The following is a 26,661-nucleotide window of genomic DNA, read 5'->3' on the forward strand; positions in this document are numbered from 1 at the left end:
GATTAGGGGACACGCCAATAAAACCACTGGGATTTTTGCCCCTCCACACCACTTTTGGAAAAGGGGAAAAATCAAAGACTCTGAGTATAGACTTCATAGTCATAGATGTAGGGTCAGCATACAATGCTTTGATCGGCAGAGCTACCCTTAATCGACTCGGAGCGGTGGTATCCACTCCCCACCTCTGCATGAAATTCCCGACCTCAGCGGGGATAACAACGGTAAGGGGAGACCAAAAATTGGCAAGGAAATGCTACAATGAAAGCCTAAATCTGAGAGGAAAGGGTAGAGAAGTTCACACAATAGAACTCGACGGTGCAAGGGCCAGAGAAGAGCTGCGACCACAACCGGGAGGAAAAACCGAGGAGATACAGGTCGGCAAAGAGGAAGGGAAAAATACTCATATAGGAGCCAACCTAGGGGAAACCCTAAAACAAGGATTGACTAAGCTCCTAAGAGATAACTCCGACCTCTTCGCCTGGAAGGCCTCTGACATGCCGGGGATTGACCCCGAGCTCATGTCCCATAAGCTCTCGGTCTACCCAGGGTCCCGACCTGTACAACAAAGAAGACGCAAGCTCGGGCCAGAACGAGCCCTAATAGTAGAAGAACAAGTACAGGCGCTTCTGGAAGCTGGCTTCATCAGAGAAGTCAAGTACCCAACGTGGCTAGCCAATGTAGTGCTAGTCAAAAAACAGAATGGCAAATGGAGAATGTGTGTCGACTATACCGACTTAAATAAGGCATGTCCCAAGGACCCTTATCCCTTGCCAAGTATTGATACCCTAGTGGATTCCAGCTCGGGGTACCAGTACTTATCGTTCATGGACGCCTACTCGGGATATAATCAAATCCCGATGTATGAGCCAGACTAGGAGAAAACGTCATTCATCACACCCAGAGCTAATTTCTGCTACGTGGTCATGCCATTCGGATTGAAGAATTCAGGAGCCACATATCAAAGGTTGATGAATAAAGTGTTTTCCCCTCACCCTAGGGACCCTAATGGAAGTATACGTCGACGACATGCTGGTAAAAACCCAGAAGGAAGTCGACCTCTTGTCCGACCTATCACAAGTCTTTGATACCATAAGGCTGCATGGGATGAGACTAAATCCCGCAAAGTGCGTGTTTGCGGTGGAGGCAGGAAAATTTCTAGGGTTTATGCTAACACAAAGAGGGATTGAAGCCAATCTCGATAAGTGTAGAGCCATCCTAGAAATGAGAAGTCCGACTTGTTTGAGAGAAGTCCAGCAGCTCAATGGCCGACTTGCAGCCCTCTCCAGATTTTTGGCAGGATCGGCACTAAAATCCCTCCCACTATTTTCCTTATTAAGAAAGGGATGCCAATTCGAATGGACTCCGGAATGCGAGGAGGCGTTCCAAGAGTTCAAAAAGTTTTTAAGCCAACCTCCTATCCTAACCCGACCAGTACCGGGGAAAGACCTCGTTCTGTACTTATCCGTAGCAAACAAGGCTGTCTCGTCAGCCCTGATAAAAGAAGACGAGGTCGGACAACATCCAGTCTACTTCATCAGTAAAGTTCTACAAGGCCCTGAACTAAGGTACCACAAACTAGAAAAGTTTGCCTACTTCCCTAGTAATAGCCTCACGAAGGCTATGACCTTACTTTCAAGCTCACACAATAAGAGTTCGTACGAACCAACCCATGAAGCAGATCCTCCAAAAGACGAATGTTGCAGGGAGAATGATTCAATGGGCAATAGAGCTCTCCGAGTTCGATTTGAGATATGAAACTCGGACAGCAATTAAAGCCCAGTGCCTCGCCGACTTCGTAGCAGAATACGCAGGGGATCAAGAGGAAAAACCGACTACATGGAAACTTTATGTAGACGGATCCTCCAACAAAATGGGAAGCGGCGCAGGCATAATATTGGTAGATGAAAGAGGAACCCAGATAGAGGCTTCCTTAAAATTTGAATTTCCGGCTTCAAATAACCAGGCAGAATATGAAGCCTTGATTGCTGGACTAAAACTAGCAGAAGAAGTCGGTGCTACAAAAGTGATGATATACAGCGACTCACAAGTGGTGACCTCCCAGATAAGTGGAGAATACCAGGCAAAAGACCCAAATATGAAGAGGTACTTGGAAAAAACTTTGGAGTACCTTGGGCGTTTTGAAGAAACCGAGGTCAAACACATAACTCGGGATCTAAACAGCAGAGCAGACACCCTATCCAAGTTAGCAAGTACCAAATCAGGAGGGAACAATAGAAGCCTGATCCAAGAAACCCTCCAGGAACCCTCAGTAATAAAAGATAAACAAGAAGTACTTGAGGTAGTCGGTTTAAACCTCGGATGGATGAACCCCTTAGTCGAATACATGAAATTCGACATCCTCCCTAAAGAGGAGAAAGAAGCTAAAAAGATCCGAAGGGAAGCACAACACTACACCTTGGTGAGAAATATCCTCTACAGAAGGGGGATATCAACGCCATTGTTAAAGTGTGTACCGACCTCAAGAACAACCGAGGTATTGGAGGAAGTACATAGTGGAATATGCGGAAATCATCTCGGAGCAAGGTCACTAGCCAGGAAAGTAATCCGAGCTGGATTCTATTGGCCGACCTTGCAGAAAGATGCCACAGAATTTGTGAAAAAATGTCAACCATGTCAGATGCATGCAAATTTCCACGTGGATCCACCAGAAGAGCTTATCAGTATCACTTCTCCATGGCCTTTTGCAAAATGGGGAATGGACTTGTTAGGTCCTTTTCCCCAAGCGCCAGGACAAGTCAAATACCTGATCGTGGGAATAGATTATTTCACAAAGTGGATAGAAGCAGAACCATTGGCTACCATCACCGCCCAAAGAAGTCGGAGGTTCCTCTACAAAAATATCATCACAAGATATGGGATACCTTATTCCATTACTACAGATAATGGGACCCAATTCACCGACGCCACCTTCAGAAGCCTAGTAGCCAGTATGAAAATCAAACACCAGTTTACCTCGGTGGAGCACCCACAAGCCAATGGGCAAGCCGAGGCAGCCAACAAAGTCATACTGGCAGGGCTAAAGAAGAGATTGCAGGAAGCAAAAGGAGCTTGGGCTGAAGAGCTCCCTCAAGTGCTATGGGCTTACAGGACAACACCCCAATCCGCCACTGGAGAAACGCCCTTCCGACTAGTCTATGGCATGGAAGCAATGATACCCATAGAAATCGATGAGCAAAGCCCAAGGATAATTCTCCACGATGAGATCGGAAATATACAAGGGCACAAAGAGGAGCTCGATTTGCTCCCCGAAGTCCGAGAAAGCGCCCAGATAAGAGAAGCAGCGTTGAAGCAAAGGATGACTACAAGGTACAACAAAAAAGTCATTCGAAGAACATTTGCTCCAGATGATTTGGTCTTAATCAGAAACGACATTGAAGTCAACAAATCAGGAGAAGGGAAGCTCGCCGCAAATTGGAAGGGACCATACAAAGTCAATGAAGTTTTAGGAAAGGGTTATTATAAAATAATCGACCTGAACGGCACTGAGCTCCCAAGGTCGTGGCATGCTTGTAACATGAAAAGATACTACAGCTAAAAGCGAACTCTACTCCCTGATGTACTCTTTTCCCAACTTCGTGATTTTTTCCCAAAAAGGGTTTTTTCTGGAGAAGGGTTTTTAACGAGGCATCATAGTAGAGGCTAAGGGAAATAGACTATTAAAACCCTTAGTAGCAAGAAGGTACCTCCCCAATTAATAAAGATCTTTTTTCATCTACGATATCTCTTATAAAATCCTTTTTATTTTTTAAGTCTTCCTACGAAACGCGCCGACTTAAGCTCGACAAAACGTGAAAATCCCATGAACCGACCTAAATGGTCGTCAGGATAAAACGACGAGGTACAAGTCGGTGTAAAGAGGTTATATGAAGTCGATCGTAAAAACTCGGGAACAAATCCGACTCATAAGTCGAAACGAGATCCCGAGTAGAAAAGCTCGGGAATACTTCGATCCATAAATTGGAGTGAAGGACCGAGTAGAAGAAAAACACATCGCAAAAATAACCTAAGTCATAAGAACTCACTAACACAAAGTTGAGCATGAGGGATAACGAAAAGAGATAGGAAAACCTAGGAAGAAGTTTAAAGGCTGTCCCAAAAGTCCTTAAACGAAAAGCTCAGAAAAACAAACAAGCCAAAAGGAAAGGTTTTCAAGAAAAGGTCAAGGGGAATTCAGAAAATCAAAAAGGCATACGCGCATAAGGTAACTTAAACCCTTATCCAAAAAAGGGTATTTATTTTGTTAAAACCCTTATTAAAAAGGGTACGTATAAAATATTTTGTTTATGGCCTCAAAAGGCCAAAGAAAATTGTTCAAACGCCACCAATAAGAAATAAATAAAGAGTTTAAAAACGGGGGCCCACAGGCCAGACCCCATATAGCCACAAATCATTTTTTAGGAAGATCACCACCACCGGAATCAGGAGGAGCGCCACCAGAGGTATCCATGGGAGATGAAGAGATAGGAGGAACTACTGAAGAACTCGGAGCATCTTTAGAATGAGGAGGGGACTCAATAATCCTCTGCCCCCGAGTCTTCAATTCTGACTCGGAAACGATTACGGGGGCAGGAGGATCCACGATGGCACCATCAATAACAACTTTGTCAGGATGTAAAGGAGAAAGATCCAAGTCGGGAGCAATTACCCTGACTTGCTCCAAGAAAATCCTCCAAGACTCCTCGGCGCCATTAGCAATTGAGTCCTCCAACTCATCATATGCCTTCCGAGAATTCAACAGATCATTCTTCACAGACACAAGATCTTTAAATAAACTTTGATAGCTGGCCTGCACTGTCTTCCTCAACTCCATCTCCATGTTATACTGGGCCTGCAAAACCTTCCATTTCTCCCGGAAGGTATCTCTCTCCTCCCTCAGCTTGGCGATCTCCTTCTTCAACTCTCCCTCATGCTCCTGATATGAGCGAAGCCTTCCCTCCAACTCCTCGACCTTCGAGGTCGTCCCTAAAGAGCTGAGGGGAGCCTTCTCAAAAATATCCAAGAGCTTGCCATAAACCCCCGCCGCCTTGAGACTCTCCTCGACCATAGTGGTAAGGTGGCCCCGAACAAACATATCATCCATGCCTATACGAACATGGGGATAGATATTCTTTCGGACAAACTCAATAGCATCCGCCTTAACCTCACTAGAAGCACCAGACTCTAAAGTCTTGCGCTTCTTTGGATCAGGGGAAGGTCGGACGACGGGGAGCGGCTGAGGGGGAGCTGAAGAAGAAATTACAATGGGCTTGAAAAGAGTCCCAATGTTCCGAGGAGGAGGAGGAGGAGAGATAACCCTGGCACCACCGGCCCGAGCGCGAGACTTAGCCTTGGCCTCCTGGACTCTCTGAAAAGATTCTTGAGCATTTGTCTTAGCCATTTCTGAAAAAGAAAAACAATAGCTAAGGAATCAAACAAGTCGGAATGATCAGTCGATAAGTCGGAAATTAAAAACAAGAAAAAGCTACCTAGCTGCGCCTGGATAAAGGTCGGAGACCCTTGGAGAAACTTCTTAGTATCCAAATATGGGGCCCTCCCCCACACTTCTCGGAGGAACCCCACAATGGCAGCCTCTACTTCATCCAGGTCATCCAGACCATATTTCTCACAAGGGGAGGCCTCCAGCCAGTATAAGGGAAAGCGAGGAGAAGAGTTATCATCCAGAAAAAAGGGGTGGTGACCCTCTACAGCTTGCACTTTGAAAAAATAATTTTTGAAGTCATGGAAGGATTCGTCAAAAAGGGTGAAAATCCTCCGACCTTGTATGGCTCGGAAGGATAACCATTGTTGTTTGTTGTTTAGCCCACTAAAGGGCTTAGTCATATGGAAAAGAAAAAAGAAAATCCTCAAAGAAGTCGGGAAGTCCAAAGCTTGACTAATAAATTGATAAATTTTCAGAAAACCCCAAGAGTTGGGGTGAAGTTGGGTAGGGGCAACTCGACAGTGGTGCAAAACAGACATCTCAAAATCCGAAAAAGGAAGAAAAACACCCAGACGGGTGATCATACATTCATACATAAAGAAGAAATGAGAAGACGCCTCATTGGCCCTCCCAAAGCAAACCCGGTCTTCTAGACCCGGGACTACCAACTCATACTTCGGCTCGTCATCCTCAGAAACACAAATCCTGTGGTGAGTACGAAGATGAGTAATAAACTCCGCATCAACCAAAGGTTCCTCTCCTAGGACTGTGACATCAACCCATTGAGAAAGAGCTTCTACAGAAGACATTTTTCTAAAAATACGACGAAAATCTACAAAGGAAAAAGGAAAAAGAATAAAAAACGAGAGTCCCTAAGAGGATACGAAAGGCTACAACGTCACTTCTCCCTCTCCAAAGAATATAAAAGCATGCAATCACAAAGCATGTCATAAAAGTAAAACACTAACCTTTATCCGAAAGCGAAGGTTGAAAGAAGCAGAGGTCTCCGAATGCAAGAATGAAGCACGAACAAAGTAAGAAGAAATTTGAAAAGTTGCAGAAACGAAAAAACGAAAGAGAGGGAAAGTATTTATAAACATACTAAGGGGCATAATGGTAAAAGCGGGGCAGTCATTAATGAGAATGCACCGTTATCAAAGTCTATTAAAAATTATATTAATTTATTATATTCAATTCAATTCCGATTGACCTTCTAATTTTTTGAACTTCTAATTTTATCGATTTAGTCTGAGTCTTAAAATTTTTATGATAAGTTTGGTTTGCGTTTTTATTTTCAATGTTTTCTATTTTCTAAATTTTATGAAGAAAAAAGTAAAAACAATAAAATTCTATTTTCTATTTTTACCTTCTGTTTTTATTTTTTCATTCACAAAATCTAAAAAATAGAAAATATTGACAATAAAAACAAAAATTAAAAATACAAATTAAACGCACCCATATATTTACATAAATTAGATTATAGAATATGATATGAATTGTTAATATTTGCAGATTTTTCTGACTTTAGCCACATCAAGTGCGGGTGCAGCTGCTTCCATAGTATTTTTGGAACACAATGGAGAGCAAGACCCAAATTGGTTAGCCATATGCAACCAATATGGAACTTTCTGTATGCAAACCAGTGAAGCTGTTATCTCTTCATTCTTGGCTGTGGTTTCCTTCATCATCATCATTATCATTAACACTTTGGCCCTTGGGAAGCACTGATGCCTAAATTCAACATTTCCTAGGGGGCTTCATGCAAATTATTAATATTGCCTATGTGTTCATTGTTTGTGTATTATATTGTATGGTTTAGTTTTTAATTTCCTAAAATTTCCTCATCATAAGGTTACTTTGTGATGAATTGTGAGGATCTTTATATTTTCTTAAGTCAATGATGTACCAAATTCAATTGGTTATTGGCTTTTTCTAATTTGATGTTGGGTTGGAATTTGTATTATAAGATTTCTACTTAATACACACAAGTTTGAGCCATGATTATTGTGTTACAGCTTATAATTCTCTATTCTTTATTAGTAGCCCTTTAATTAAATAATTAATTAGTTCATATTTAAAATTTATATGTGGACGATCAAATTACATATATGAACCGATCCTACTTAATAGAATAAGACTTTGTTGTTGTCGTGTCATCGTTGTTTCACTTCGTTTCTTATCAAAACGACTATACTACTAAATGTATTTTTTTTTAGTATTTTGTAAGTAACATATACATTTCTCTCAAATTATATTAGCATTTCTTTTTCTTTATTCTACTATGGACTATATAGATTTCAAAGCAATCAATGGCAACAACTTACACATAAAGTATGAATTTACCTTTGGCACCACTAGATAGGTCATAGTTTAGGAAAAATTTTAAGTGTACCTAGAACATCAGTATTTCAATTATTTTAACCGTTAATTTTAATTAATATATATTTTATATATATATATTTTATAATTGAGATTAATTATTAAAATTATTGAAATACTAGTATTTAGATTCTTTTAATATTAACTCACTTGAATAGTTGTAAAAAGGGACCTATCTATCTGGTCAGACCTAAAACCGTTTACCCAACCACCAAATTAGGCCTAGTTGTTATTAGGACTAAATTTGCATCAAAATCGGTGAAAAGCAATTTGAATATTTGATTGGTATATATTTTATGAAAAACCAATGGCTCGGTTGGTTTATAGAAATCAGATCGTGCCAATTTTTTATATAAAAATTAGAGTAAATATTTTATTTGGTCTTTGTTTTTTTTTATAAGACATAATGCACTTTAATTATCTTTAAATTTTAATTAGGCTCCATTCATTAAAAAAAATGGACATATCGACCCTTGTTACTAAATGACAAACGTTTGTCTGCTAACATATTAGGTAATAGTGTCAAGTGTCAACTCTAAATTGTTATCATGACTAAAAACCACTCCTCCTCCCTACCATAAACAGATTCTAACACATCAACAAAACATAGTTGAACACTATCTTGATTAAAAAACACTAAAGTCTAATTCTTGCATATAAATTTTTACAATCCTAAAAATCCAAACACAAAACACTAAATTTTGTACCAATTCATTAACAACTGAACTCATATCAACTACAGAATCAAGATCATGCCTCTTTTTTCTCGCAAAATACTTTCAAACACAAAAATAACAATGTAATAGATCTTTTCTTTCCAATACAGTTTTCTAGCAAGAAAAATTCCTAAACATCAATGAAAAAGTTAAAGAATTAGAACAATACCATATCAAAATTAGCAACTAAAGATCAAACAAAATAAAAAAATGAACCATACAGATCTAAAACTCTAGATATAATCGGAGAAAATTAAAATAAAAATTAAAATCAGTATTCTTTGAAAAATGAATAATACTTGGACTCTCGAGTATAAAAGTGATCATGTCGTTGCCATCATCACCCTTAACGGTGATGCTATCATCATTTTCGACGAAGCGTAGAATCTTGGCCATGTTGTTGAGGTTCATCCCATCGAGATGTTGCACTTGCACCGCCTTCGAACCACAGTAGGAGCACCACGAAAGCAACGTCACTTGAGTCCATAGCTTTGAGTGAGAACCCAGTTGCGAAGCAATTGAAGTTCATATCGTTCACGAACTCCCTGATTGCTTCTAAAATCTTCTTCAGCAGAGAATCTTAAAAATAGCGGTTTTGGTGGAAAAAGAGGAAGGGGGGAGGAAGAGGAGGGAAAGGAAGAAGAAGAAGAAAGGTAGAAAGGGAAATTTTAGTCCTGTAACTATTTGAAGTTGATACTTGGCACTGTTACTTAACATATTAGCAAGCAATAGTTTATCATCCAGTAGCAGGTTCGATTTGTCCATTTTTCTTAATGGATGAGACCTAGTTGAAGTTTAATAATAATTAAGATGCAGTATATCTTATGGGGAAAAGGTCAATCGAATAGAATATTTACACTAAAAATTAAAAACCCTCTCCAATACATCGCTATTTGCGTTTATTAAAAAAATAAGAATAAAGTGACAATTAGGTATTTGAGGATTTCACATTCGGACAAGTTAGACCCTGAGGAAAAAAAAGTAACAATTAGATCTCCCAGGAAATGAGACGTTGGACACGTTACATCCTTCCGTTAGCCCATATACAAAATAGAACGGAGTTGCTTTGCTGTCCCGTTATGTGAACTGACGTGTCCGTTTCTGCCACATCTGCAGTTGGACGACGTCGTTTTGTAATTTCCCTTTATTTATATTTGTTTCACTTTTCCCTTAACCTCAATTTACTCTCTGTTTTTCCTATTAACCCTAAGGGAGAAGCTGAAGTCAAAGAGTCTTGGATCTGCAGTAACAAAAATCACGATTCTTCCTTCAACGTACCAGCAAAGAAAAAGACATCATCAGAAAAATCAGTGTTAGCGGAGATATCCTCAACTCAGGTAAAAGATATTGATGCTTTTGTCAGTTAGTGTATCACTTTATCAGTTCCTTTCATGGTGGTCCCATTGTTTGGAACAAATTGTTTAATCTTCTATAAAGTATGGTGGTTCCATAGTTTTTAACTTATTTTATTGAGCATGACACACTTTGCCACATTTAGAATTATTTATGCTTTTGTTGTTACTTTTTGGGACTTTTGCTTATTTGTTTATGATTACTGAAACTAATGATTAGCAGAAAGACTAGTATCACTTTATGTCATAATAAAAAAAGACAAATATATTCATGATTCTTTAGTTATCTATTGTCCCAGTTGATTAAAATAATAATTGTGTTTCTACTTAGCAGATGGAGGAATTTGCTATTCTTGTATCAAACTATAGGAGAAAATTTGTCAGAAACAAATTGGGAAAGTTGAGTTATCGGGATGAGTTAGTTGAGAGGTTTCCATAGATGGATCTGGGTCTTATGAACTTCTTTGATTTGAAGAAATTATTCAAGAACTTGGGATACAATGATTACAAAGCAATGATATGATTTAATCCAAATGCTGTTAATTTTAATATATATATATATATTAAGCATCATATTCTTAGTGGTAAAGATGCTATAGAGTGTGATGAAATTGGTGATCTTCCTATTTCTGATTATGACAGTGATGATAATGGTTATGAGAGCGCTGAAGATGAGCTGTACAAGCTCCCACCTCCTAATTTTGACCAATCAGACACTGATATCGAAGAGGAGCATGCAAGAGTGATGAAAAAGAAAAAAGCTGCAGACAGTAACCGTTCTCCAAAATCCACAATGATTATGTGATTTCTTTCTTTTATTTCATCCATGTGAACATGACATTCATTAACACCAACATCCATCATAATAGATTATACAATAATTCAAAAATACTTATTCATTATTGCATTCATAATAATATGCATTTATAATAATACAATTATAAATACTACTACATTTATGTATCAGCTATCTAATTTGATTTACTAAGAACCCTTGCTCCACACATTTACAATAATTACAATTAAAAAATATCCATAAAATATACAATATTCTTAAATCTGCTATCAGTAATTTTGCTTAGAGTATTTCTGATTTCTACAATCCATTTCCAATCTTACAATTCTCTCTTCCAAATTAATTAATCTATCCTCCACTCTTTGCTTAGAACTTTGAACTTTCACATCTCTAGTAATATCATTCAACCATCTAAATAACTTGTAGTATGACAAATTGTCATGTAATAAGGACAAAAAAACATACCATGAATGACAAATATGAATTTCAATTCAATGGAACACTCAAAATTTAAAAAAAAAATTGAATTAAATTACCCTATAGTTTGGACATCCTAAGAACAACCTATCTAAATTCTCTACTGTTCCAAACTTGTATATTGTTGCATATAGATGACAGTTACACTTAGGAGCGATCTTATTGCTGAAATCTCTTTCATGTGTTAAGTCACTCCTATAATTTCAACCGTTGCCTTTATTCTTTTTCTTTGGTGCTTCGTGCTTCTGGTGTTATTCATTTTGTGTTGTGCTAAAATTTTGTTTCAGGGTGAAAATAATTGGGGATTCTTGACAATTAGAGTTTGGGACATGTTAAAATCAAACAACATTCAAGAACTAATTTGTCCGCATCATTTAGAATAATTCCAATGTGACATTTAACGGACACCTCAATTACATTGATAGTCCACGTCAGAAGCGCCGTTAGTCTTACTAATTGAAGGATGTAATGTGTCCACATTTTATTTTCTGGAGGATCTAAGGTTGCATTTGTTTTTGAGAACAGAACAAGACAAGACACTAAGAATAAGACATAAAGGACAGAGACATAAAATTTAGTGTTCTTGTATTCTGTTTGGTGATAAAGTATAACAAATTATGAAAATCTAATTTATTCTATTTTTTATTTAAAAAATTTGAGGAAAAATATAATAATAAAAAGTATAATTATGAAAAATCAATAAGAATAATAAAAAAAATATAAAAATTAAGTTGTATCCCTTGTTAGTGTCTTTGTGTCCTTCTAGTCACGATGAATAAAAAATACACTAATTTAATGTATCTAGATACAATGTCTTTGTCCATGTCTTATCTATCAAATACAATTTTGTGTCTCTATCAAGGTTTTGAAAATCGGACCGGACTGACCGGTTCGACCAGGTTAACCAAAAATCGGTTATTTAACCAATCCGGGTGACTCCTAAAACCGTCTTACAAAAGATGATAGAAAAATTGGCCGAACCGGCAGTTAACCGGCAAATCGGGTGAACTAGTCCGGTTTTTTAAATCAACGGTTTTTCATTATCCATCAAAACGGCGTCGTTTTGACACCGAGGGGAAGGAAAAAAAAACCCCTTACTGTACTAGTGAGTAGTGACCCACCCACCCAATCCATCCATTTCCTCTTCCATTTTCGAAACCCATAGCTGCCCTAATTTCCTCTTCCATTTTCGAACCCTAACCCGGCAACAAGCTCCACAATCGACGCCGGCAGAAGGAACTCCAACGGGCAGAAGGAACTCCCGGTCCCGGATCGAAGCTGCTGTCAGCGGCGTCGTCATCTAGTCGTCTGAACTCTGGAGCTTCTGGCGTCGGTGTCGTCTGGTCGCCCTGGTCGTCGGCGTCGTTGTTCTGGTCGTCCTGGAACTTAGGCCTTCTTGCTCTCTGCCACGGTGAGTTCTTAGGTTTTTGAATTAATTTTTTTATTTTGTTAATTAACTATATGAATTGTTTGTTGGAAGATTGTTAGTTCAATTGTCTTGTTAATTATATGAATTGATGGCTTGATGCAGAGTTCTTCTTCTGCTTTTCAGTTTTTTTTTTGTTAATTATATGAATTAATCATTCTGTAATTCTGAATTTGCTTAATATAAATTTGATACAAGTTCAATTTTGGATTCTGGATTTTGAATGCTATATAGAATTGATACAATTTTGGGACTCTGGATTTTGAATGCTACATTGACTTTTGCTGGATATAATTCTGGATTTTAAATGCTATATGAATTGATATAATTCCAAGGCAAATATTTTCTCAGATCTTTCTTTTCTTATACAGAGCCAACAATGCATATGATGTATCAAGTTATTGCTAGAGAATTGAATTAAAATTCAGTTTCTGTTCAAAGTTTTGCTTCTGCTGCTTTTTATTCTATTATTTTAAATCCTTATATTTCATGTAGGCCTAGAAAAGTTCAGGTACCCACATTGATGCTCATTTGTGTCAACAGCATCAAAATGGTCCTTTAATAATCAATTTTTTGTTCACCAAGGACCAATTTTATGTTTTTGAGGTCTAATTTTATGGAGAAATGTAACAGATTGATAGTGAAGAGACAATTAGATGTCTCATATATCTTTGGGACTAATTTGACCATTTTAGTAATATATATAAATTGATGATCAATTTGATGTCAAATGCATATTCGAAGGACCAAATAAACTTTTGATTATTTGAAGGGCTTACTCATGTTTTGAGCTGAACTCCTTTTGTTTATTTATTTATTCTTTTTAAATGTATTACCTTGATGTTGTGTATGACATTGGGACATAATGGTTTGTTGTTGCATTGCAATCACAGTTAAAGAACATAGCTTACTATGCTTGTGTTAGAATGAGAAATTTGTCATCTTTAATTTTAAGGGTTAATGATGCTTGCTGCAGAAAAGTTTCATTTTGATTATTTTGGGTGTTTCTTTACTTTGGCTACTTCTTGTTGGATCCAAATTTACAGACATATCACTTTTGTTTTGGCTGCAAATTTTATATATACAAGTGCATAAAAGTCTAACATCCTTACCGAACAAAAGTTTATCAATTAAACCGGTTCAACCACGGTTCGACCCTGGTTGAACCATTAAACTATTAAACCAGTCACTTAACCGGTTCAATGACCGGTCTGGTTCTCGCAACCTTGGTCTCTATAAACAAACACAACCTAATTGTTATTTTTTTTTCAGAGTATAACTTGTCCGATCGCAAAATTCTCAAGATTCAATTGTCACCCTACTCAAAAAATAAAAAATAAAAAGCCCTTATTAGTAATTTCCCAACGGCAAATCCCCAGCCTGAAGTCACTCTCTCCCAAGAATCACAGATTCACATTCACTCACTCTCCCCTCTCTACCTCATTCACCGCGGTTCCGCACAGTTATTGCCAAACACAACGGCAGCCAACGACGGAGGTCGTCACTCGTCACTCCCCTCTCCCGATCCTCTGCCTCATCCCCGCGTTGCCAGTGTCTGCTCCCCTCTTCCTTCTCCGTCTGTGTCGGTGCCTTGCCTGTCTCTGCTTCCGCCTCGTGCCTCGTCTGCCTCTGCTTACTCCGTCGTCATTCTGCAGTGTAGTGTAGGTGAGTTTTTTTTTTATTAATTTTTTTTTCTGTTTTAATGTATTGATGCTATTTGTATTTGTAGGTAACAGTGATTGATTTAATTTGTAATAGGTTTAGATGAATTGTATTTGTATGTAAAACTAATTGATTTAAGTTGTTCTCTTTGTTCTTTTTCCATTCTTGAGGCTAGTATACTAAAGTTGGAGAAACTAAGAGAGATAATAGGACAGAAAACATTTCATTAACACTACAAACTTTGTCTCCTAGCTTGATAATCAAATGATGAAGATTCAATAAAGGGTCTTTCTTCTGGTGTTGTGTAACACTCTTTAATTTCCTCAATGGATTAATCACTTTGCAATAGTTTGATTTGGAGGTCAGTGGTAATAAGAGTTTGTTTTAAAAAGAGAGAAAATGGGAAGGTTTACAATTAGAGGACTTGTACCGTGAAATATTAACTTTGAAGGGATATTTGGCAAGGGAATTGGACTGATAGAAAGCTAGAATCAGGGAGGACATGAGGGTGTTTCGGTTTACATCTGTAGCCTTTAGTCTTTGCTATGTGCTTATCTGTTAGTTTTAGTTTGTTGTTTATGTTTTGAGGACTGTTTTCTGTATCTTATTGCTGTGTTTGTGACCGGGTGTGTTTGTGCCTGGATTTGTTGATTTTGTACTGCAACGCTCACCCCCTTGCTATGCGTTTCTTTGTGAGTGGATTCAACTATCGGATAAAAAAGAGTTTCAACAGGGAAATTTCATTTGAGTTGAAGGTTTTTTTGTTATATTTGGCTTGTTTTTCATTCAGGAAGGATCTTCTATGTTCTGTTCTTTGGCCCTTTTGTTTTGCTTTGCATGTTTAGAACAAAGATGCTAAAAATTGGGAAAAAAAAAAGATAGTGACAGTAGAAGATATATTGTGGCTCATAAAAACATAATTACAAGTCACAGCCACACACTTAGAATTTTTCTAGAGGAATGTTCATGTTCACAAAAAAAATATTGGAATGCTGCTATATTAGTTTATTTTCCAATGGAATATATTTCCTTGAAAAACAAAAAAAGTCATAATTTCAGCCTTTGCATTATTACTTTAATTTTCGGAATGTTTTCTCTGTCTTGATTAATCTCTAGACAATTGATTATTTAAGTGAGACCGGGCCAACCGGTGGGCCTAGTGACCCAAGAGTATGGCCAATTTGATTATCAGTTTGGTTTTGATAACTATTCCCACTTGTAATCGATTGTTTCCATTGAGGTTTAGTTATGAAAAGTGCATCAATCTAAAGGGTTATTTCTCTTCCAACACTACCAGATTACACCTCTACTTATAACTAACTCCTGCATCATCTCTCTTTTTCCAGGACCATAAAAATTAAAACAGAAATCTTGTGAACTGCAGTTAATAAATTGAAGTAAGTTCTTTTTTGGCCAAAATCACTGGCCATGGATGACATATTCGATTCTTCGCTGAACTTGGAGGAGACCCACCACAAGGAAGGATACAACCAAGGCTATTCTGAAGGTCTTGCTACTGGCAAGGAAGAGGCCAGGCAGGTGGGCCTCAAGGTAGGCTTCGAGGTCGGTGAGGAGTTGGGCTTCTACAAGGGCTGCATTGACCTCTGGGTCTCTGCTATCCGGGCTGACCACACGGTGTTCTCTTCTCGGGCCCAAGCAGGTATCAGGCAGATGGAAGAGCTGCTCCAGAGGTACCCCATGATGGACCCGGAGGACCAGCACGTGCAGGAGATCATGGATGAGCTGAGGCGCAAGTTCAAGATGGTGTGTTCTTCGCTGCACATCAAGAAGATTGAGTATGATGGGTACCCGAAAGCAGCTGCTTCCGACGCCAGCAGTCTTGAGTTTTAAAGGTGTTTCTTCTTTCTACTGTTGTAGACTTACAGCATCTGAGATTTAGTGAGGATTTTCCTGCTGGGGCTGAAAAGTTAGTGTTTGGTTCTGGGAATGAAAATGCCCCATGGATTGGTTATGAACTTATGATCATCTTTAGTAACATCAGATCCTGCTATGATCTAAATTGTATATATATATATATATATATATATTCTGAGGTGAATTTTTAATATTAGAATATGTTTAGTAGTATCTTAGATTTGATGAAATTATTTCTAAGTGTTACATTTCTAATTATTATATTATTAATTTTGTAGTTGAGTTAGGCTCTTGTGGAGTTGTTCTATGATCACTGTTGGGCTTATGAGATTGAGGTTTCAGCATAAATATTATGCAAAACTTTCACATCTTGTCGGATTAGTGTTGTGATTGCTATAGCTTCATTCTAAACATTATTGACTACACTAATCTGTGAGTTGAAAGTTGCCCATGAACACGATATACATATCTGTATACATATCTGGCTACTTACAAAATTATGCATCATAATAGTAGAATGGGATTTAACATCACAAAAGCCATGCCACAGCTATGCTATGTCGATGTTGCTTCTTAAAAATGTACACCTTGTGTGGTCTGCTGTTCAAAATTTCACGTTAAAATATTTACATTATCCCACTATTATATAATAGAATGGAAATTAAGTGTTACATCATATATATAGCAAGTAATATGAGTATCTACACAACATTAGAAAAGAGGGGAATATGGGTATTTCTACACAACATTATACATTTTAGTGTTGAAGAGGGTGGTTATGACGGAAAATTGTCTATGACTTTATCCATAATAAACAATTTGATAATGAATATGAAGTCCACATGTGAAATTTAATTTTCTTTTGTAACCAAGAAGGTAAAAATATGGTCATTGCCTAAATGGTTGGTTGCAATTGCAACCAAAAGTGAAAGTCAACTAAACTGAAACAATAACTTTTAAAGTTTAAAACTTCTGTTGTCAGTGCTTGTTGCTTTTTACTGTGAACCTGCATTGAACACGAAATTTTGAACTTTTACATTGGATACGTATATGATCTATAATCACAATTATTTACACTTTGACACTGCCCTACTTGGAAGGTAACCTCTTTGTCACAAACACCGCTTGCTTTTATTTTCTTCAGAAACCAGTATTTGAAGCAGCTCCCATAACCTTTCAGCACCGGGGCCTGGCCTAAACACCGTATCGTTACCACGTATAGAACAAGGGTCTGCCTCACCATCTGAGCTCCCAACACACCATGCCCCGGGCGGAAATCTATGTGTGCGGCTCAGAAGTTCTTTGTCGATCTTGTCTAGAACGGGATCATCCTTTGGAAACTTTCGGGCAAAGGGGGCATTACTTGTTACCATTTTATCGAAGTCTTTCATAGTTAATGAGCGGGGATGCTGCTTCGGGGGATTGTCCCAAGCAATGTAATGAAGATCATGGCTTACTGCTGTATGCCGGAATTCTTCATTGTTACAGATGACAGTATGAAAATATCCCTCCGGCGAGGACACAAAATTTGCATAATACATAAGCATCGTGCGAGGTAAGTTATCCCATCCCCATATGCAGTACTCCACGAAGGACCGGGTCAGTACAACCCAAGCTGAACCTGTTCATCAAAGCATATTTAAGAAAATTATAGGGATTCGCCAATAAATGTAACTCGGCAAGTTAACTACATATTTGACAACCTTTGCAGTGCTAAACCTTGAAAGGGAATTTAAGTTTATATTGGTAATGGAAAATAAAGCAATAGAGCATAAAGAAATACACAAATTTAGACATACCAGTGAAAAGGGAAAAAGATGTGGGAAGTGTTCTTCGCTGAGTAGTCCATGCTAAATCAGATTTCCTTGATAAATAAAGCGCAGGATCATAGATGATTGGTTTTGCTCTTTGATTCCTGAGCATAAAAGCATTTACAACGAGAAATCCGGATCAACAAATACAGCACACCAAGAAAGAGGAGTGTGTAGGGGGATTATATTTTACAGTAGAGATTTTATGAAGTGCAGCGATTTTCTTACAGTTTCCAACCAGCAAGGCGAGTGTGTTCGATGAAATTGAGATCTCTTGATAGATTAGAGAAAACATGCAGCAAATCTGCAAAAGCAGGGAGACACAGATTACTTCACAGTTCAAAAAGGTTCTTAGAAGGTTCAAGAAGGACTAAGATAGATCAAACAACCATGAGAATGCAAGGTGTCTGGATAAGTGCACTACCTTCTAATAAATGCAACACATGGAATGGTACAAAAAGGAATAAGATATCCTCACAAAGATTCCAAATCAGTGACTAAATTCTACAAGGAGAAAACTATGTAGACCTCACATGGATAAAATAATATAACAATATATGTCAATCCCTTTGAATATCAGATAGAGGAAAACAATTAAACTGATCACATGCCGTGCTTTGGTGATATTTAATCCCTGACCAAATAGTTATTTGAATCAAAATTAACTTTGGATTTGACAATTGCTATTGCTGTGACACCTCCATTGGGACAATGGTTCTTGTAATTAAAAGATAAACCTAACAATCTTATAAGACATAATTTAAGTTGTGATTTTTGATAAGATTCAGCAACCGCTAAGATTGAAGTTCACAAAGTTTTGTGGAAAAGGAAATTCATACCTTTCAGGAAACAATGACATCATGCAAAAACTAAACCAAAGCCAGTAGCAATGAGTTCAATATAAAAGTAACATGAATGGCGCCGAAGCAAGATTATGAAGACTGACATTCCTTTTAGACTGTACTAACTTTTATCCTTAAGCACTCAGAGTGCCAACATAGCCAATTGATTTTTGTCTACCAAGGATATTACTTATCTAAATTACTTAAGAACGCAACAAAATCAAGACAACCGATAGCTACTTAATAGAATGCAAATTTCCTAAAATTTGTAACAAAATCAAGCAACAGACATACGGATTGTAAATCAACAAATTATGAAACAAATGGAAACTCATTATTAGCTCAAACTAGTCCACACTTAGTAATCATATATTATCGACAGCAATACCAATATATAAGGAGAAGCAGGGACAGCACATTATGACATACCATAATCCCTTGATTCAATAACCATTCCTGTCCTAGTAACATTAGTCCCAATATTTCTAACCTTTTCTGTCCTCAAAGATCAACAGATACCCAAATGACATAGTTTTTCAAATTTTCAAAACAGCTGAGAAACGGTATCAAATGTTTAAACTGAAAGAATAAGTCCATAAAGTTATATCCCCACAACCAATAAGGCCAGAGCTTAAGGAAAAGAAATTCACAAGAACAACACCATAATAACATCAAAGAGGTAAATAAAGAATTGATTACTAACCATCCTGTGTCATAAGAGGATAATCTGATGCACTGAGGTTTATAAACCAGTCCCACCCGGAACTCTCTTTCAATAATATGGCAATGGCTTGGAGGGTACAAGCAATCATTGTTGGACCCTTATAAGTCACCAAATTGGATTGGGACATAACACGCACATTCTCCACTTCCCGAAACATTGGATCTGCTTTCACTGCATTTGCCAGTTCCATCCTTTCACGGGGCAGAGCCTCAAGATCTAAATGCAAGATGTACTGGTTCCTTGGGTGGTACACTGCCTCTAATGTTCTCAACATCCTTTGGCTATCACCCTTGGTTCCCGAAATAAGATATGCAAACCTCGGTGCCTCCATTTTCGTAACCACATTATCATTATAAGACCTTTCCAAATCTGATTCCACAAAATATCCACTCGAATCCTCCGATCTTGTGAGCTGATCTCCCCTGCCAGCAGAACTCGGTGCCCCCAGCATAGCAGTCAGGATCAGACTCACAGAAACCAGTAAAGTTGCGAAAAAGGGTATAATCCATTTCCTGTCACTAAACATCCTTCCTGAATAAGAACCAGCATTTTTCCTCATACTCTTTTGTACAACAGTTCAAAATCCAAATCGAATTCCAGAACCGTTTCACCTCAAGTGCAAGAACAAACTTTCTCTGTCTATAAATTCACCTCTTTCAAGCTGCAGATGAAACCGAACTAGTCGAATCCCCGGCAGAAAAATGATTTCAGCAAAAGAACTGGAACCACTTGTTAAAACTAAAGAGAACCAGATTACCAAAACCACAACCTCCTTAACATGCATTTAAGCAAAAAGGGTGCATGTTTTCTGAAAGATAGAACATGATTTTCAAGCTTAAGATGTCTACTTTAAATCGGCATCAATCCACACCAATGCCAAAAGATTATGATTTGGGAGCTACACGAAACATAAACAACCTATGACACATGAATTGGGACCCACATCCAGTTGATAAACTCAGCTCATAAACCATTAGACATTAGTCAATCAATTTCACTCCCCCATCAAAAAAGCAACCATTTTTTTATGAAGGAAAAGGTGGGAGCAAACTTCACCATAAGTCATCAATCAATCAACCTTCTCTTCTCTTATGTCTCTTTATCAGTAACTGCTACTGATTTTGGAACTCACTACACAAATTAAAATAAATAAATAAAAGTGCAGGTTGTACCTTATGCTTTAATCTCTACCCTTTTTTTCGCAAACTGTATCAAAGGCAAGATCTATGTCAATTCCAAAACCAGGCTTTGTTTAAGGAGAAGAACACACTTGAAGTTCAAGTCTTTTGGGTAACTTCAGATTCAAGAGAGGACTAGTTCCAAGGAAAATGGTCCAATCCAAAGATGAGAGAGAGAGAGAGAGAGAGAGGATTCAATGAAGATTCAAAAGTGATGGACTGTTGTTTGGAATTGTTTGTGTTTTGTTTTTCTTCTTTTTTCTATTCTCATTTTTAGCTTTGAATGTTGGCCAGCGAAAGATTAATTATGTTGCCAGAAGATTAAGTATTGACGTTTGTCGCTTTAACAAAAGTAAGGAAGTTAATTATGAATTTATTATGATGCATTTTCATCAGGTTTCAATATTATATTCATAACCTTTTCTATATGTTAAGGGTATCCATTTTTTATAGTTTGGATAGGAGATTAATTCTTTTTTAAGTATATTCAGAAAGAAGATATTAAAAGAATATATTTTTCTTCTACAATAAATATCATCATTTTTCTGTAAGATTTTTGAAATAGTCAGCATTAAAGTTAAATGCTTTGTTAGTATAATCTAACTAATTAATATTTATCATCCAAATTTCTTGTTACTGAATTTACATTTAATAATGGATAAACTATTAAAATCATTTTCAATCTTTGAAATGCTGACAAAATAATTCACATTTTTGCTAACAAAAAAATTATCATTAAAATATTTTAAAATATAATAAAAATATCCAACATTAAATATAAGTTCTCAAAAAATATTTAGAGAATAGTTTTTTATGTAATTTTTTGTAAAATTGATTAGAATTTTTATATTTAAAATTAATAATTTTACACTTGATAGATTTTTTTACGATTTTATTTTGTTGATGGCCAAGCATACTTTTAAAAAATGAAAACAAAATCTAGAGATTAATTTTTTATTCAGTTTTTTGTATATGCGTTATAAATATTTATTCAAATATTTTTACAAAATTTTTATATATAAACAGATTGTCAAATAAAAAAATTTATTTTTTATTTATAAAAAATATCTTTTGTTAATTTTTGTCACATTTAATAATATTTTAAAATTATTTTTGTCTTTATCAAAAGTGGAGATTTATTGTCAGCATATTTAAAAATTGGGGGTGATTTTAGTAGTTTCAATAAATTAATTTTCTTTTTCTTCCAATAATAATTTAAATTCTAAGATAGTATATGCAACAGCCAACAAGTGTTTGAAGACTCTCTTCAATTTTCTTTTTTGAAGTTTTAATATTAATAAGTCTCCAAAGTGTCATTAAAGAAATAGTGAAATACTACTTGTAGTTGTTGTAATGAACACGTTTTACGTTAACGGTGGTTCGTTTTTCACGTTAGTTTTCTTGGAAGTGAGTATTGAAATATTGTGTTCATTGTATGTAACGGAGTCCGTTGAATATTGTTGTTACTCCATACGTTTCCATTTTCTTGTTTCTCTTTCCTTCTCTGTTCAGCATTTCTCCATCTTCAACTAACATGCATCATGATTCATGACATGGAAAGAGTAATTTATTGAATTTTATTTTTTTATTTTTTATTTTTATCAAAGATAAATTTGAATTCGTAATTTTTAGATGAATATGAAAAAACAATGTCATTTGAGCTAGTTTATTGAATTTTATTTGTAACCTTATTTCTTATTTTTTTTATATAATTTATTTAAGAAAAAAAGTTAAATAATCATTAAAATTTATTATTTTTGATAAACATGTTAACTATTAATCTAATTTTTTAAATTTAATAATCTAATAACATATTTTTAAATTACATTTGAAAGGAAGATTGAAAAACAGAAATATAAAGACTAAGACAAAATTAAATCTTTATATTGTGTTTATTATAAAAGGTATAAGATTGAGTTATGTCTCAATATCTTATTTAATTCAAAACAAATATAAAAATTAAAATAAATATAATTACTAAAATATTATTTATTACTAAAAAAGATTTAATGATTTATACATGTTGCTATACATCTCTGTTTTCCTTAGTTTCTGTCTTTTCCTCTATTGCTTGATGGTAGCACAACAATCTTCTTTGTTGATGTTCTCTTCTTCTTCTCCTTTCTCTCCCTCTCTGATTCTCTTCTCCACGATTTGTCCTTCTCTCCTCAATCACAAACACGGTGGTGACGACGGTAGTAGTGACTCTCTGCAATATTGCTTCTTCTTTTCCTTTTCTTTCTGTCATAATTTGTTTGTTCTAATTTATTCTTTGTTTAGTGTTTACATAGAGATGGTAGATTGCGGATTATCAAAGTTGAAAAATGGTATTTTTGAAAAAAAATGTTATTAAAATTTCAATCTTTTGTATCTTCACTTTTTAAAGGTATTAAAGATATTAGAATTTTGTGGCTCATTCTTAAACGTTCCTTATTAAGTATGGAGTACTGCACACCTTGTGAATTCATTAAATTTGAACTCTTTATTTATTATATTTTATTTGAATGGCCTAGATTTAAAAAGGTAACCTGTTAATCAGGTTAATCATGTTTTTACAAGTTTTAGATTTTTTTTGTAAATCTCAGATATTGGGCTGAAGTTCAAAATAAAAAAATAGTATATAAATATTAAAAATAACATGTCTCTACAAAAAAAAATTTTGGACTTTAGAATTAAAATAAATAATACATAAAAAATAAATTAAAAATTTATGTACTAAATCCAGGATTATAGTAAACTAAATATTGTTTGAATTACATTATTCAAAATCATTTTAGGTGAAAAATTACAGAAAAAAACATAAATTTAAATAATTATTTTATGTTATTTTATAATTTTATTTTAAATATTTAAATAAATTTTAATATTTTTTTAGTATTTTTAATATTCTTTAGTACTCTAATAGGATTAATAGAATCATAATACAAAGTAAAAAAATATTTCATGTAAAAAAGAAATAACAATAACAATAAAAAAACTCATATAAATAAAAAAACAAAAATTTTATAAAAAACAATAATATGCATAAGAGAGTATTAAAAAAAATATTATAAAAAAAACAAACATATGAATAATAAGGATATAATTGGTACATACAACATAATTTTTAATCCAACGTGAAAAGCTAAACGGAAAAGCTAGAATTTATAACTTTTGGTAAATGTGGATTTAACATAGAAATCACTTCTGCTTTTAGAGGATAAAAATGTTGCCAAACACAAAGATGAAGCGTTCAAGAAGCTCAAACGCGCTTTTCTCTTCTCCAACGCAAATCCAAACACACCCTATGTCATTTGAATTATAACCTGTTGACAAAGAAAGAAATACTCTTAATTATATTTAAATAGAATAATTATTTATTAGGCTCATTCTTATACAAATAAAAATTTTTCTTAGTTTTATATCTGTAACATTTTATACCAATTAGCTTTAAAATTTAATTATTTTTTGAATAAATTAATAAAAAAATAATACAAATAATTGTTTAAATATAATTGTATTTTAATTTTTCATTTTATTACGTACAATTTGAGGATAATTTGAAATAAAAGATAATGAACTTGTTGTAACTGTCATCTATTTTGTGCTTTGACTATGTCGTCATCTGAGAATCATGGCGCCTTCATGGAGACCGGAGTTCTTCTACAGAATTTGCCTTTGGAGTTAGCCAACCAGCAGCAGCGACAGACATGCGTCACGTCTTCCTTTTCTATGGCAGCAATTTTTCGGACTTTGAAGGTCATTTATGGTAGAGGTGGAATGTGGTGGGTTCAAGAGCGTTAAAATCTGTGACTAGTCAGAACGATAATGGAAGCACCTGCCAACAAATAAAACACAGTGAAAATGCTTGAAGACATATATGATTACCTGCTTTCCTAACTAGATCCCGTCTAACTAAAGAGAGTGAGTTGTTGTTTTCTTCTCCGGGTAACAAGACCAATAGCAAGAATTTCCTTTCGAACTTATCAATCTCAGGATTGCTTGTAGAATGACTTTTCTCCGCTCTAAGTCTTCTCTAGATTTCTGATCCGAGCATATATCTATGCTTTGTTTTCGGCTGCTATTACAGCTCTAAACGTAGCCAGTGATTCACTACTTGAGGAAGACTAGACTCCAAAGCCGGAAGACTTGTTTCTCCGCCTGAATTTCCACTTTCATTCGATCCGGAAGAAACCTTCTAAATGAACAATAACAGAATAAAGGAGGAATTCAATCAAATTTTTATGAGTATTTTTGTGGTGTAAAGGTCGTCCGTGTGTTAAATGAGGGAATTAGTATTTTTGTTAGTGCCGGTTTGTTTGTTCAGCCTATGACAAAAAAAATAATAACAATAGTAAATAAATTTAATTTACCTGATAACTTTTGATAGTAGGTTAACTTTTAAAGAGTGTTGCACTCCCGACTTTACCTGGAGTGCACTAGCTTTCGCCGAATTTTGTATCTTAAAACTAAAATTTTAAGTTTAATTTTTGGTCACTAAACACAATATTAAATCGGAGTCTCCCGGTCTCAATTTTAAATCCCATACTAAATGCAATTTTAATATATATTTTTAAATATTATTGATTAATTATTGACAAAAAAATAATAAATATTGTTGATGTTCTAATATTTTTCTGTGCAAAGTGCAAACACGTACAGATGATAATGATGACTGAATGGAAACGATTAAGGAGAGATAACAAAAACATTAAACTTTTACTGTTTTCGTTATAGTTATTAGTTAACCTTAATATTGACCCCAACGGCAATTTGATCAAAGTTTATTGGCTTTTAATTTCAATTTTTTTCATTTCAGTCTGATCTATAACGTGTGTATTATTTGTAAGGGAAACGACTACTGAGAAGAAAAAAAAGAAAGTGTTAAAACTAGGAAAAATATATATGCAAGTAACTTTGAACTAAAATCTTGAATTTAACTAATTTTGATAATTATATATGTATTTAACTATGTAATAATACATCAATAAAAAATAATTATCTTTTTTTATTAAAGATAAGAAACTCGAATCTACAACTTTTTAATTGAGTATAGAAAGACTATATCATTTGAATTATAACTATTTTTTATATTAATTACGTAAATAATCATTAAAAAATAATTGTGATTAAACGACTATATAAAATTTTTTAGTGTTATCATTCTAAGTAGGATTTCACATGCACAACTGAGCGACGGTCACCCAAATTTAGCCCTCTAGCCAAATAACCTCTTAGTGTTAACAAGGTCTAATTGAAGATGAGACTTTAGTGACTTAACTCCAAACAACGTTGAGCTCATCTACTCCTCTATAAATATTACCTAAAATATGAATTTACTCTATCATCTAACACATGCTTACTTTGTTATTAATTTAGGCATTAAATTTTCTTGCAATTAAGTACGTCTACCAAGCTTTTTGAATGGTAGGACTCATCCAACCAGCTATAAAATTCTTTATCTTATAACAAGATCTATCACCTACATATTTTTTTAAGTTCTAAGGTTTTGTTTGATTGATGTATATAATAAGATATAGATATAAAGATACAAATATTAAAATATTTGTATCTATATATTGTGTTTAGCAAAAATAAGGAATAAGATACACATATTTAAAAAAGACTGAATTACCTTTTACTCAACTACAAATTTTACGATCATCACTGTACACTCATTATTCTTAACACTACATGTCATCATCATTAAATTTTTATTTCTTCTAATATTTTTTATTTCTTTCAATATCATCTTAAATTATCATTTAAATATTAAATATATAATTTCCTTGAAAAAAACAAAAAACTAAAGCTTAGAATTTATCAAAAATTAATCAAAATTTAAATAAAAAAATTAAATGTACAATATTTTTTTTGAAGAAAATAGAAAGATAAATTTAGTTGTAGAATCTAAAAAAAGAAGAGAAAAAAGAAAGGTTTGGAGAGATAAGAAGACAAATTTTAAAAATTAAATAAGGAGTAAACATCCAACTCGGTCCCTGTC

General features: G+C 35.1%; 2 protein-coding genes across 3 annotated transcripts; one reads left to right on the top strand and one right to left on the bottom strand.

Moving 5' to 3' along the window:
- The first annotated feature begins 12,296 nt into the window (after positions 1-12,296).
- On the top strand, positions 12,297-16,409 carry LOC107477902 (uncharacterized). 2 transcript variants are annotated; one of them, XM_016097996.3, is made up of 2 exons: positions 12,297-12,571; positions 15,595-16,409. In XM_016097996.3, the coding sequence occupies exon 2, from the start codon at positions 15,677-15,679 to the stop codon at positions 16,097-16,099; it is 423 nt and encodes a 140-aa protein (XP_015953482.1). In that variant the 5' UTR covers positions 12,297-12,571; positions 15,595-15,676; the 3' UTR covers positions 16,100-16,409. The 2 variants fall into 2 exon arrangements, with proteins under 2 accessions (XP_015953482.1, XP_052114980.1); XM_052259020.1 differs by lacking the exon at positions 12,297-12,571 and adding an exon at positions 14,170-14,251.
- A 725-nt stretch (positions 16,410-17,134) lies between these two features.
- Positions 17,135-20,890, bottom strand: LOC107477901 (beta-glucuronosyltransferase GlcAT14A). Its single transcript, XM_052259021.1, has 4 exons — positions 19,480-20,890; positions 18,163-18,238; positions 17,923-18,038; positions 17,135-17,744 (listed from the first exon to the last, which is right to left on the bottom strand). Exons 1-4 carry the CDS (start codon positions 20,057-20,059, stop codon positions 17,236-17,238), a joined length of 1,281 nt encoding a protein of 426 aa, XP_052114981.1. The 5' UTR covers positions 20,060-20,890; the 3' UTR covers positions 17,135-17,235.
- Between the last annotated feature and the right edge of the window lie 5,771 nt (positions 20,891-26,661).

Source organism: Arachis duranensis, chromosome 3, assembly GCF_000817695.3.
Source record: "Arachis duranensis cultivar V14167 chromosome 3, aradu.V14167.gnm2.J7QH, whole genome shotgun sequence".
In the NCBI taxonomy this organism is placed as follows: domain Eukaryota; kingdom Viridiplantae; phylum Streptophyta; class Magnoliopsida; order Fabales; family Fabaceae; genus Arachis; species Arachis duranensis.